This window comes from Numenius arquata, chromosome 22 (assembly GCF_964106895.1).
Source record: "Numenius arquata chromosome 22, bNumArq3.hap1.1, whole genome shotgun sequence".
In the NCBI taxonomy this organism is placed as follows: Eukaryota; Metazoa; Chordata; class Aves; order Charadriiformes; family Scolopacidae; genus Numenius; species Numenius arquata.
In genome coordinates this window covers 182,492-193,655 of record NC_133597.1, presented here as the reverse complement: position 1 = coordinate 193,655, position 11,164 = coordinate 182,492, and the positions used below count along the sequence as shown (strand labels likewise).

Below are 11,164 nucleotides of genomic sequence, written 5' to 3'. Positions count from 1 at the left end.
GAGCAGAAGCCCCCGAGCCTGGTGCGAATCTGCCCCGGCAGCAGCAAACAAGCAGCCACCCGCCTCCTCTGAGAATGTTTATTATTCCTACACAGAAACCCCCTGCAGAACCATAAGTTAGAGCTATACAGGAAAAATACGTATGTACAAATGGGAGAGGAAAGAAGAGAGTCGGCTGCGGTGAGGCCACGGACCCGCACCCTGTCTGTCCTCACCCGGGGGCAGCGGAGCCGCAGCAGCAGAACAAGCTTCTGTAGCCCAATGTAAACAGGAACCAGTCTGTTTAAGGTAAATTTCACAACAAAGGGGAGCAGCCGGGATCTTGGGAGGTAACGAAGCATGTTCTGGGGATACGCAGTCTCTGCTGTGGAGGGGAGAGATCCAGGAGAGGGCAGCCGGGGAGGAGAGAGGCCGTGCAGCAGCCGAGGCTTTCCCTATGATCCGGGTCCGAAGGGTCCCGCTTTCTCCGCCACCTCCAGAGCAAGTTTCAAGTTCTGGTCAAACAACTCACATCTGAAACAGTCAGAAAAGCAGAAAGGGGATGGCTTTACCTACAGAACAGGCTAACAAAGACAGGATCTCCACATCCTTTGGCTCTGCATCTTTCAAGGAGAGATTCCGTAAGTCGGGAGGCAGCAACTGGACTGCTGTCAGCCTTTGCTTGGCCAGTAAGTTCCAGTAAAGCTGCCTGTGTGGGCTGCAGGGTCACGTTAGGAGAGCAGGGACTGCGCTGAGAAAGAGCACCTCCCACTTCCCCAGTAGAGCTGCGCTGGACAAGGCACAGGTCAGTGTCCCCTCCCTGCAGCGGCTGCTTCCCTTGGCCTCAGCGTCTGCTCTGCCGCTTCAACGAAGGGCTGCGGACATTTCTTGCTGCGCAGGGAGAAAGTGAGGGGGGGCTGGGGCTGCGTTATTGAAACTGGGCTTTTCCTTACCTGATTGGCATCTCCAGGGAGTAGAAAGGATTCTTCAGAGCGAAGTCAGAGTAAATCTCATATATCTTGCGGAGAAGGGAGTCTATCCCCGCCTGCCTCGGGTCAGCAAGAACCACGAACTTGATCCCTGGAGCCACAATGACAGGAACGTGAGGAAAGCCGAGCCCCGGCACAGCAGAACGGGGCCGGGTGCCTGGGGCCAGACGGTACCTGTCAGCGTCTGGAAGCAGTGCAGCTTGAAGGTGTCGGTCTCCAGCATCTCGATCCCGGAGCTCCCCACCTCAGGGGACAGCTGTGACCCGATGGCAAAGAGCCTGCAGGGAGATGTTTCTCAGTGCCCCCCACCACCCCTGTCCCGGCCACCCCCATCCCCTCGCCTCCTGCCCAGCCTCACGAGTGGAACATGGAGGCCAGCATCAGCTTCTCATTGGAGGAGAGGCGGTGGCGGCCGAAGCGGATGGACACCGGGTAGTTGGCAGGGTTGCCCAAGAACTCCAGCACGTCCTTCCCGTCTGCCGTGAAGCGCCCGTTCACCTCGGCGCCGTTGATAGCCAGCACGGCGTGGCCCACTGCGGGGACAGCGAGAAGTCAGTCAGTCAGTGTGTCAGTGTCTGTCTGTCAGTCGGCCCGACCCGGCCCTCCCCGCCCGCCGCACCGCGGATGCCGTCGCGCTGCCCGAAGGCGACGACGACGCGCTCGTCGTGCGGGCGCAGGACGAGGTCGAGGGGGAAGCTGAACGTCTTCTCGGTGTCGGCGCGGGGCGCGTAGTGGTCCAGCTGGTAAATGAGGCCGCCCGCCTTGTTCACCACGTAGACGCTGAAGATCGCCATGGCGCCGCCGGCCCGGCCCGCCCTGCCCGGGAAGTGACGTCACACCGTGCCCCGGAAGCCGCCCCCCAGGCTACGGGGCTTCCCTGCGCCTCGCGCCAGGCGCTTCCTTTCTCGGCCGACATCTTGGGGGAGCAGCCGCCGCCGCAGCATGGTGAGCGCCTGGACGGGCCGAGGCGGGACGGGAGGGCGTCCCCGAGGGTGGGGAACTCCGAGGAGAGTCCGAGGGGGCGTCCTCGTCCCCCGCCGCTGACCCTCCCGTCCTTCTCCCTTCTTTCCACCCCCGCAGCCGCCCAAAGACGACAAGAAGAAGAAGGACGCGGGCAAGTCCACCAAAAAGGACAAGGACCCCGTCAACAAGTCCGGCGGTAAAGCCAAGAAGAAGGTAGGAGCCGGCCCGGCTGGCGGCAGGCCTCGATCCCGCCGTGGAAACCGGGCGCGGCGTGGCACTGCGGGGCTGGGCACCGCGGAGGGGGGCGGGAGAGGCCGAGGGGGCTCCCCAGGCCTGGGGAGCGGGTGTGGGGGTGCTCCTAGTGGTGCGGGGAGGTGCCATCGTGTTGGAGGAGCTTGCTCTCCATCGGCCAGTGCACTGCACGTGAGGGTGTTAAATCCGAGTAGAAAAAGGCTTCTCTCCTTTTCTTTGGAGATAGCGCAGGTATTATCTGCAACGTGTGCATTTATAAAGACCATCTTGTGCATCTCCAGTCCTCTAATGTGGGATGTGATACAGAGATACTGAATGGTGTACTTTTTTTGCTCTATCTTTTGTTACTGCTTGGAAGGCGGCTTAGTGGTTTGGTTTTTTCCCCTCTTTTCGAGTAGAAGTGGTCCAAGGGGAAAGTGAGAGACAAGTTGAACAACCTCGTCCTGTTCGACAAAGCCACCTATGACAAACTGTGCAAAGAAGTGCCCAACTACAAGCTCATCACGCCGGCGGTTGTCTCCGAGAGACTGAAGATTCGCGGCTCCCTGGCGAGGGCCGCCCTCCAGGAGCTGCTCAGCAAAGGTGAGTGCTCAAAATTGTGGGAAAGCAGAAAGCTGTTTTCTTTTCCTTGCTTACCTAGGGATTTTGTGCTGCATCTGCAGTATGGAAGCTGGTGTGTTTTTGATGCGTCGCTGCCATAGCTTGGGTTTCAGAAGGGCTCCAGTGGAAGGAGCAGAGGCTCCGCTGCCTTCAGTGGCGTTGCTGTGCTAATAAAATGCTGCCAGAAGGACGGGTTGTGATGTAACTACTGCCAGACCTGAACAAAAGCCTCATATAAGCGCGTGTGGCGTTGGGTACCCCAGTATTTCCTATCGCATGCCCTCTGGTCTGCGCTTTGGGAAGCAGCACAACATCCCCGGCGTCCTCCAGTACACACACACTCAAATAAGTGCCTTTTTTTGTAGGTTTGATCAAGCTGGTGTCCAAGCACCGAGCCCAGGTGATCTACACCAGAAACACAAAGGGTGGAGACGCGCCTGCGGCCGGGGAGGACGCATAGGGAGGTGAGACATGGGGTTGGGCTTTGTCAGGGGCCAACAAAAGGCGTGAGGCTGTTAATGGACGCTCCCTCCGGGCTCTGGATGTTGTGCTCTGAGCAACTTCTTGGGTGGCGTTACTGGAAACAGTGATTTTCCAGAATTTAAGAGCAATTTGCGATTTTTGTCCATGTTGCCTGTGGGATGAGGAAAGCCGTGTGTGCTCTCCTGCTCTGGGCTGGGTGTCCCTGGGCAGCGCCCCCCCTGCTGCCCGAGGCACCGTGTTCTCTTGGAGCGGAGCTTTGGGAGCGTTTGCTTTGACCTGTTTGTCTGATTCGGGACTCCTTGCTTTGCAGGTTCTCCAGTGACCTCCTCAGCTATGTGTCATATGTAGATGCACACAATAAAATTATCAAAATGTTTCTTGCTTTTACAAGAACGTGTACGTTTTGTTATTGGTGGGATCAGAGTGGATTCTGGAGCAGGTCACGGCTGTCCTCCCCCACCAGCCACTTTTTGCACTCAAACTGTCTTAAAAAATTGTACCAAGAACATGCTTTTATGTTGCAGAAAGGGGAGGAACTTTTGCATCACCTACAGCAGCCAGCAATGTTGAACTGTATTCGGATCTAACAGGAGGAAAATGGAAGGCCGCTTCCTGCAGTATAGACAGGGAAGGTGCTAGTGGGATATTTCCATCACTTATTTAAACTCTACCCAAGCTGTGCCCGCAGATCCCTGTGCGTACATGGCAGCAGCGTCTCTCAGGTCAGAGTCTAGCGAGGAAGCGTAGAAAAGTAGCTCTAAATAAGGCTGTAAGTATTTTATTGAAATTAAAGGTAAGAACTGCCCACGGCAAAGGCCTTTAGGCCTTTCTTCTTCTGAGGACTTGTGAGTCGTCCTTGAGGTGAGGCAGAACGAGTGAAAGTCACATAAATTAGAATGAAAACATCAGGCCTTGTCATCAGTTGCCCCCAGAGCGGGCCCTGCGTCTGAAAGGAGCTGGTCTACTAACACAGGTAATTTTAAAAGAAAAAAAAAAAAAAAAGGTTTATTTCTCAAAAACTTATTTCGTTACTGGATGCAATGCTACACGTCAGCACGTGCTTCTCGCTGCAGGCTCTGCCTTGGTGTAGCTTAAAGAGTTCAGAAATCGGTGCCCTGAGTGTCGGGTACGGGGAGATCTGCTGCAACACCCCCAGCGCAGTGCTGTGGTCCCTGCCTTCCAGGGGACCAGCACATCCAGATGTGTGTATTAAAAACCAGCACAAAATGTGGTGGCGGTGGCACCGACAAAGCTGCTGCTCTACAGTCCGCCTTCCACAGCACCACAGCTCGGTTTCCTTGGTCCTCCTCTCCCCATCACCTTTTCTTCTTCTTTTCCCCTGACTCGGTTCTAAACTGATGCCTGAAAGAGAGCATAGAAGTGAGAAAGCAGCGGCCTTCAGAGAGGTAACGAGCGCTGCCCCGTGTCACACGACAGCACTGCGCACAGTGTTAGAGCAGAGCCTCACATGGCGGCATTTCCCCCATCTCCTGGTGAGCTCTCTCTGTAGCTGACACGTTTATAGCACGTTAGACGGCACCAGCGGGACTAGCCCCCCCAAATCCCACTCTGCGTGCAGCTCGGCTGGAGGGACTCCCCGCCAGGCACCGTCTGGCCGCGCTGAGCCTTACCGTGACTGCCATCGCCTGCCATGGTTCCAAACCCGCCCGAAGGAGGGCAGCCAGCTCTCGCCCGTCTGACAGGTATGGTTGAAGTTGGCACCCACCCGCTCCGTCGGCAACTTCTTCAGCTTCTGCTTCTCCTCTGGAAAAATGGTTTTGTTCAGCGGGATTTTTTCAGTGGGATCGCCTTTGGCTTTTTAGCACGGTGAGTGTAAGGGTAACCGAAACGTGCACAGCCCACTCACTTTGTTTGAGAAATTCCTCATACGAAGGTCCGATTTCTCGTGTACTCCCATCCTCCTCTTCCTCTGTTAGCCACGGAGGTTTTGCTCCTGGAAGTTGTGGGGAGAATGCATTTGGCCTGAGCTGGAGATGGGGAAAAGTGTCCCCTCTTCCCCGTCCCTGCAGCTCGCACTGCCCAGGAAGCGGGAAAGGAAAAATAAAGTCTGGGCTCTGTCAGCAAAAGCAGCCGCGTTGCCTTGGTTATGGCCGTGGGAGATCACACCCTGAACCCCACACAGCAGCACCAGCAGTTTTCATAACACAGAAGGGTTTTCTTCTCTAGTACATCAAATGTTAGCAAGACAGCACCTCCTGGTTATGCTGTAACTGCTTTAAAATTGCTTTATGTTATCCCCCTCTATTTACACGCTGGGAGTTTTCGGTAGGGGAGGAACCAAGTGAGCCTGAAGCCAGTGGGATTACCTGTGTGCACGTTCCCTCTCCCTTCCATCTCCTGTGAACAGAGGCAAAAAAACTGGTGAGAAACTGATGCTTCTAAGCCTATCTCTGAACAGAATGGCGTTGTGTGTTCTGGTACAAGAGGGAGGCTCTTCTCTACTTTCTTTAAGGAGCATTTGTTTTTTCAGGGTGTGTTAAAGAACATTTGCTTAACGAATCACTGGTTAGCACTGGAGGACTGAAACTCCCAGCTCGAATCTGCCAAGCTGCCGTTTTCGGCACCGGAGACGGCAACCCCTTGTTTTGTGCTGGGACACGTGCCGCGTGTCACCCACAGTTGCGTTTAAGTCACGCTTGTTAGCGAGTCACCCCTACCTGGTGGCCGATGAAAGTCAAAGCCTGGCCTGATTCCATCCAGTTTAAGTCGGGTCCCGTCTGTGTCCCACTGGGGCCGGGCTGCTCTGCATCCTGGGAGGCGTCCCTGGAAGAGAGAGGGGATGAGGCAGCCCCGGAGGTGAGTGACGGCCGCAGCTGGGCGGGCAGCGGAGGCTTCTGGAGCAGATTTAGTGTTTGTGTGTGGAGCTTTGCAGTAAGAAGGCAAAGGAGAAATGTTCTCAGGGTATGATCGCGTTAAATGCTCGTGTATTAATTGTTCTGGAGCTACGATGCTTAATAGAGTCTGGATAAAAGTTTGTGAAGGGTGTGAGTGATGGTAGCACCAGCTGTGGCTCAGTCCGGTGGGGAAGGGGATGGGAAACGGTTCTCACCTTCCCAGTGCCGCGGGGAGGCTGCCGAGGGGGGGTCCCATGCCGGGCTCCGGCTCCGTTTGATGCTGGTTCAGGAAAAAGCAGCGGTATTTCTGGTCCTGAGCAGAGCTTCCCCCCGCTCCTGGTGCCGGTACCGGCAGGCAGGACTGGGCTCACCCACCTGCAGCGCATTCCGCACCGTCTCCCGCTGCCTGCGCTCGGCCTCCCGGATGCCGGCGGCCATCTGCGGGGAGAGGGGGCGGTGGGGCCGGGCCCGAGGGGGCGGTGCGGCCGGGCCCGAGCCCGGTGCGGGGTGGGGGGTACCTGCTGGATGCGCTCCTCCTCCCGCCGCCGGTGCTCATCCAGCGCCCGCTCCAGGCCCTGGGCGAACCGCTCGTACTCCTCGGCCGGTACCAGCACCCGCTCCCGCAGCGCCGCCTCCGCCCGCTGCTCCCGCCAGAACCGCGCCGTCTCCCGGCGGTGATCGGGCCTGCGGGGCGCCCGTCAGTGGCCCTCTCGGTCGCCCTCCCGCTCCCGGTGGCCCTGTCGCCCCGCTACCGGATTAGGCCTCATCCCCGTCTCGGTACCCGCCTAGGCCGCATCCCGGCCCTGCCGCCCCGGTACCCGCCTAGGCCGCACCCCCGCCCCGGTGGCCTCCCCCGGTGGCCCCCCGCCACGCACCCGGCTAGGTGGCGGAGGAGGCCGGCCTGCGGCAGGGCCATGCCGCCGCTCCGCCCGTCCCGCCGCACGCCCCGGCCGCAGACCAGGCACCAGACGCGTCGCCCGTGCTCCGCCGGGTCGTAGGGCCGCAGGGCCGCCTCCCCCCCCGCCGCCGCCGCCGCCCGCGCCGCCGCCACCGCCTCCTGCAGCTCGGACAGCGCTTCCCGCAGCCGCCGCCGGTGCCCGGCGCTGTAGAGGTGCCGGCGGCCCGAGAAGGAGGTGCGGCGGCAGAGATCGCAGTAGTGAACCGCCATGGCGGGCCCCGGTCCCACCCTCCCCCGGTGCCCGGCCGGGAGGGACGGCCCCGTCCGGGGCCGTCCCTCCCGGCCGGGCACCGGGGGAGGGTGGGACCGGGGCCGGGGATCCGCTATCGTGTCGCGACAGCGGGCGGGGACGAGCCTGCGCCGTGTGTCACCCCGGGTCTGGCTCGGATTTTACTCGTTTTCAGACTTTTTTCACTTGTTCCGCGGCTGGGGGTCGGGGCATCCCCAGCACCAAACCCTGGATGGATGGATGGATGGATGGATGGATGGATGGATGGATGGCAGCCCTGAGGAGAAGGACTTGGGGGTGCTGGGGGGGGGGGGAAGCTGGCCATGGGCTGGCAACGTGCGCTGGTAGCCCAGAAGCGCCCCCCCCCCCCTCTCCCCCCCCCCCATCCCGGGCTGCATCCCCAGCAGCGTGGCCAGTAAGGAGATGGGGGGATTTTGCCCCTCTGCTCTGCTCTGGGGAGACACACACACACACACAAACACACAGCCGGTTTTAAAACTGAAAGAGGGGAGACTTAGATCAGATACAGAGCAAGAAAATCTTTGCTGTGAGGGTGGTAAGAGCCCGGCCCAGGTTGCCCAGAGAAGCTGTGGCTGCCCCATCCCTGGAGGGGTTCAAGGCCAGGTTGGAGGGGGCTTGGAGCAACCTGCTCTGGTGGGAGGTGTCCCTGCCCAGGGCAGGGGGTGGCACTGGGGGGGCTTTAAGGTCCCTCCTGACCCTTACTGAAGGAAATAAGACTGGTCATCTTTCTCCTCCCCCACTTCTAAATTTGAGCCCTTATGTCACGATGCTCATAATTTCCATACACAGTTCTTGGGAGGCTCTCTGCGGCAGCACCCCAAAAACCAAGCTCGGTTTGAAAAGACATAATATGTGTTTTCAGAAGCAGGGAGCCAGAAGGCATCACAGCCCAAACAGGGATCTCATGAGACCTGCAAAAAAAGAGAGAGAGGTTGTGGCAGTCACTCAGATCATAATGACTGCGGACACTGATGCTGCGGTTCTTGTCCCCATTAAGCTGAGAGGTACCGCATTCCTGAGCAGCGTGAGACTGAGGTGAAGGCTCTGAGATTTAACGCAGCCTAGTTTGTTTCTCTCGCTGTGCTGGTTTCATTACAGAAGGGCCTGGTGACCAAGCCCTGCTTTGGGGGTATCGCTACAGGCATCTGTGAGGGTCTGGTAGCATTTCCCACACCCAGTGTTGGTCCCAGACGCTGTGCTGGTCACCACATACTGCCTTGGGTGCCCACCCGTATGCCCCCCTGACCCCAGGAACCTCGTACAGCCTGACTCCCTTTGCCTTTCGCCCTGAAGCGTACCCGGGTCGCTCATGCTTTGGCGCACCAGGTCGAGAGCCTCTTTGGGCAGAGCCTGGGCTTCCTCCTGAAACTTCCTGCGTCCTTCTGGTGTCAGCTTCCACAGGCAGGACTTGCGGTTCCCTTCGCCGCGCACGAAGCCGGTGCTTTTCTCGAAGCAGCTGCTGAAGCACAGGTTGTGTCGGATGGTGCTTTTCCACCCCTCCGGGGCCGTTTGGAAAAATGGGAAGTGCTGCCTGCGGAGAGAAAAGATTTGTCCTGAGCTGAAGTAATTCGAGGCTTTGACAAATGACAGAATACAACGTATGAGTGAGGGGAGGAGGAGAAGGTCCTCCCTGACCCCTGTGGTGTAAGGAATTGTGTTTTTTCTAAGGAGGGTAAGACAAAACTAAAATGCCTGCTCTCGAGGCTCCTGGGTTTGGGTGTTGACAAAGAGGGGAAGCAGTTTTCTCAGCGGCATCTTGAGCCGAAGGCAGAGCTAAGGCCAGAAGACAGGTCCTGGCTGCCACATCCCTGCTCCCCAATAGAAGATCAGGGACTTCTGCCCCCCTCATTATCCCTCTTCCCTTCATTCTGCGCTAGGAGCTGGGGGAAGAGTGGGAGGGGAGTGGGTACCGTGTGAACTGGTAGATCTGCTGTACACTCAGGCTGCCACTTGCGCTGTTGCCCAGGGCGAGGGTGATGAGGATGCAGTAATTCAGGGGGGGACGGGGCCAGCCTCCCTTGATTTTGGTGCTCGTCTGCCTGGAGCACTTGAGCTTCATGCTCTGGGGTCTGAGGACCACACATTTCCAAGGCATCGTCATCGCCTGAGGAATGTCCCCATGCGAAGCATCTTCCTCCTCAGTGAGCTGGGGAGAGGAAGGAGGAAAAGGATGTGGACATATTAGCCCTGAATGGAACGAGGGGGAGGGATAAGCTGCTTTGTTCTGGGGCAGGGTGGGTCTGGCAGTGAGCGTATAGAAAGCTTATAGGCTTTATAGAATTTAAATTTCAGCCTCCTGCCCTGCACTTCGTACTCTCAGCCTGTTCGTCAGATGGCTCCCCGCATTGACCGACCCCTGCTGAAACGGGAGGCATTGTTAAGCACGTGTGATGCTCCAGACTGCCCAGGGGGTTCCCTTTTTGTACCTTCCCAGCTTTGCTGCTGGCTGACGGCGCGTCCTCCTTGGAGCAGTCTGGGTCGGTGTCATCCCGGGATGTCTTTGGAGAGAAGGCTTCCGCGACACCAGCAGCCAAGGCCACCGAGCTGTGGAGTCCGGCTGGGACTGGGCCAGGGCTGCTGGGGATGGGGCAGACCAGGCTGGGCTTCACCCACGTCCACAGGCGGGGCTGATCCCCAGGTCCTAAGGAGAAATGTCACCCCATGGTCCTACCTGGGGATTGTTTCTGGACCCTGCTGTCCAGAGACAGCTTGGGGAAGCTCTAGCGCAATGCACATCCCAAGGCAAAGGTCTCCAGTTGCCTTCTTATCCCTCGAAATAGCATTTTATTCCCTGTTTAGCGTACAGCATGCGTGTCTGCGTGGTCTTGTGCTGCTGTGACCAGCCCAAACAACGGTGCTCAGCTCTGACATTGTACTTTGTCTTTCCCCCGCAAAGCCAGAAGAGTGTAAATTACTCCCTTCAGTCCTCTTTTCCCGAGTTTATCCAAAAGGTTGTGTTCAGAGGGGAGTGTGTCTGCAGGCACAGCCATGTAATTACATCCTTTTCTTTGAGAGACAGGCCTCAACTTTCCCTAAGTAAGCTTCGAAAAATTCCCATCTGGACACAGAGGTTCTGGCTGGTGAGAGAAAAGCCCCTTTCCTGGGTCGTTCCCTGAAGCACCACCAGCCTCTGGAGGTGGCACCAGCTCCCAGACTTGCCCCCGGCATCTGGCACCATGTCCCAGGGCTCAGCTTGGCACGGCAGCGTGTGAGGGGTCTGGCTGGGAGCTGGCGGTGGGGGGGCCCAGGGACACCACAGGGAGCATTTTTGTGTGAGCATCATTCTCTGTGAGCTTCCTACTGACTTCACACCTAATTGCAGACACTCCTAGTTGGATCTGATCACATCAAAACATAAAGAAAATGGGCCTTTTGTTAACTTCGAGACCGGAACTTACTATTTACCAGATTCTACAATTTTCACCTGCATTTTAGAGATGGGAATCTTCTTAAGGGAAAGCCAAACCAATCAATCCTCCCGCGGCCCTTACCTTTAAGAAACTCTTCAGTAGTGACGAAGAGTTTGAGCTCCTCTGCCATATCCCAGTCTTCAAGGCCCTTTTTTAAATGCAGGCTTTCCCAAAACGACTTGTTTTGAAAGCTCAAGTACATTTTCTGCGTGGCGAAGTGACCCCCGGGTGTAGAGCGCAGTGGGATCTGTGAGGGAGCACAAAGAATCCCACGAGCTGGAAGGGCTCCATGTGCCAAGAGACTTGATTTCATTTATTTTTTTTTTTTTTAAAGGGGATCACACAGGTGGGTGAAAGGCTGGTCTCTGTTTCACACTTCTAAATACCGATTAAAGCCCCTTCCGGTGAGTAAAGGGTCCATGCTG

General features: G+C 57.5%; 4 protein-coding genes across 9 annotated transcripts; 1 reads left to right on the top strand and 3 right to left on the bottom strand.

Annotated features, from left to right (window-relative positions):
• Positions 1–63: 63 nt before the first annotated feature.
• Positions 64–1,884, bottom strand: TRAPPC4 (trafficking protein particle complex subunit 4). 5 transcript variants are annotated; one of them, XM_074162465.1, is made up of 5 exons: positions 1,588–1,884; positions 1,327–1,501; positions 1,143–1,246; positions 933–1,059; positions 64–513 (listed from the first exon to the last, which is right to left on the bottom strand). In XM_074162465.1, the coding sequence occupies exons 1-5, from the start codon at positions 1,760–1,762 to the stop codon at positions 435–437; spliced, it is 660 nt and encodes a 219-aa protein (XP_074018566.1). In that variant the 5' UTR covers positions 1,763–1,884; the 3' UTR covers positions 64–434. The 5 variants fall into 5 exon arrangements, with proteins under 5 accessions (XP_074018566.1, XP_074018570.1, XP_074018569.1 ...); XM_074162469.1 differs by having other exon boundaries at positions 66–513; positions 1,143–1,191; positions 1,434–1,501; positions 1,588–1,762; XM_074162468.1 differs by having other exon boundaries at positions 66–513; positions 1,143–1,250; positions 1,460–1,501; positions 1,588–1,762.
• On the top strand, positions 1,382–4,489 carry RPS25 (ribosomal protein S25). Of its 2 annotated transcripts, none has more exons than XM_074162471.1 (5): positions 1,382–1,913; positions 2,049–2,144; positions 2,582–2,765; positions 3,149–3,247; positions 3,577–3,655. In XM_074162471.1, exons 1-4 carry the CDS (start codon positions 1,911–1,913, stop codon positions 3,241–3,243), a joined length of 378 nt encoding a protein of 125 aa, XP_074018572.1. In that variant the 5' UTR covers positions 1,382–1,910; the 3' UTR covers positions 3,244–3,247; positions 3,577–3,655. The 2 variants fall into 2 exon arrangements, with proteins under 2 accessions (XP_074018572.1, XP_074018573.1); XM_074162472.1 differs by lacking the exon at positions 3,577–3,655 and adding an exon at positions 3,791–4,489 and having other exon boundaries at positions 1,894–1,913.
• On the bottom strand, positions 4,030–7,289 carry CENATAC (centrosomal AT-AC splicing factor). Its single transcript, XM_074162464.1, has 9 exons — positions 6,997–7,289; positions 6,640–6,805; positions 6,497–6,559; positions 6,337–6,401; positions 5,945–6,050; positions 5,594–5,624; positions 5,134–5,220; positions 4,898–5,030; positions 4,030–4,628 (listed from the first exon to the last, which is right to left on the bottom strand). Exons 1-9 carry the CDS (start codon positions 7,287–7,289, stop codon positions 4,583–4,585), a joined length of 990 nt encoding a protein of 329 aa, XP_074018565.1. The 3' UTR covers positions 4,030–4,582.
• A 922-nt stretch (positions 7,290–8,211) lies between these two features.
• Positions 8,212–10,941, bottom strand: FOXR1 (forkhead box R1). Its single transcript, XM_074162270.1, has 5 exons — positions 10,821–10,941; positions 9,756–9,970; positions 9,240–9,475; positions 8,628–8,860; positions 8,212–8,240 (listed from the first exon to the last, which is right to left on the bottom strand). The coding sequence occupies exons 1-5, from the start codon at positions 10,939–10,941 to the stop codon at positions 8,212–8,214; spliced, it is 834 nt and encodes a 277-aa protein (XP_074018371.1).
• Positions 10,942–11,164: the final 223 nt, after the last annotated feature.

What these genes read in the sequence shown, in the direction of transcription:
- TRAPPC4 (XM_074162465.1), bottom strand. Translation starts at nt 1,762, where the DNA reads ATGGCGATCTTCAGCGTCTACGTGGTGAACAAGGCGGGCGGCCTCATT. An exon ending in GCAGCGCGACGGCATCCGCG is followed by an intron (nt 1,502 to 1,587) that starts GTGCGGCGGGCG and finishes CTGTCCCCGCAG; the next exon opens with TGGGCCACGCCGTGCTGGCT. An exon ending in CTGCTTCCAGACGCTGACAG is followed by an intron (nt 1,060 to 1,142) that starts GTACCGTCTGGC and finishes TTGTGGCTCCAG; the next exon opens with GGATCAAGTTCGTGGTTCTT.
- RPS25 (XM_074162472.1), top strand. An exon ending in GCGGTAAAGCCAAGAAGAAG is followed by an intron (nt 2,145 to 2,581) that starts GTAGGAGCCGGC and finishes CTTTTCGAGTAG; the next exon opens with AAGTGGTCCAAGGGGAAAGT. An exon ending in CCAGGAGCTGCTCAGCAAAG is followed by an intron (nt 2,766 to 3,148) that starts GTGAGTGCTCAA and finishes CTTTTTTTGTAG; the next exon opens with GTTTGATCAAGCTGGTGTCC.
- CENATAC (XM_074162464.1), bottom strand. Translation starts at nt 7,289, where the DNA reads ATGGCGGTTCACTACTGCGATCTCTGCCGCCGCACCTCCTTCTCGGGC. An exon ending in TGACTTTCATCGGCCACCAG is followed by an intron (nt 5,625 to 5,944) that starts GTAGGGGTGACT and finishes CTCTGTTCACAG; the next exon opens with GAGATGGAAGGGAGAGGGAA. An exon ending in GGCAGGCGATGGCAGTCACG is followed by an intron (nt 4,629 to 4,897) that starts GTAAGGCTCAGC and finishes GCTCTCTTTCAG; the next exon opens with GCATCAGTTTAGAACCGAGT.
- FOXR1 (XM_074162270.1), bottom strand. Translation starts at nt 10,941, where the DNA reads ATGTACTTGAGCTTTCAAAACAAGTCGTTTTGGGAAAGCCTGCATTTA. An exon ending in CCAGCAGCAAAGCTGGGAAG is followed by an intron (nt 9,476 to 9,755) that starts GTACAAAAAGGG and finishes TCCTCTCCCCAG; the next exon opens with CTCACTGAGGAGGAAGATGC. An exon ending in CCAAAGCATGAGCGACCCGG is followed by an intron (nt 8,241 to 8,627) that starts GTACGCTTCAGG and finishes CTTTTTTTGCAG; the next exon opens with GTCTCATGAGATCCCTGTTT.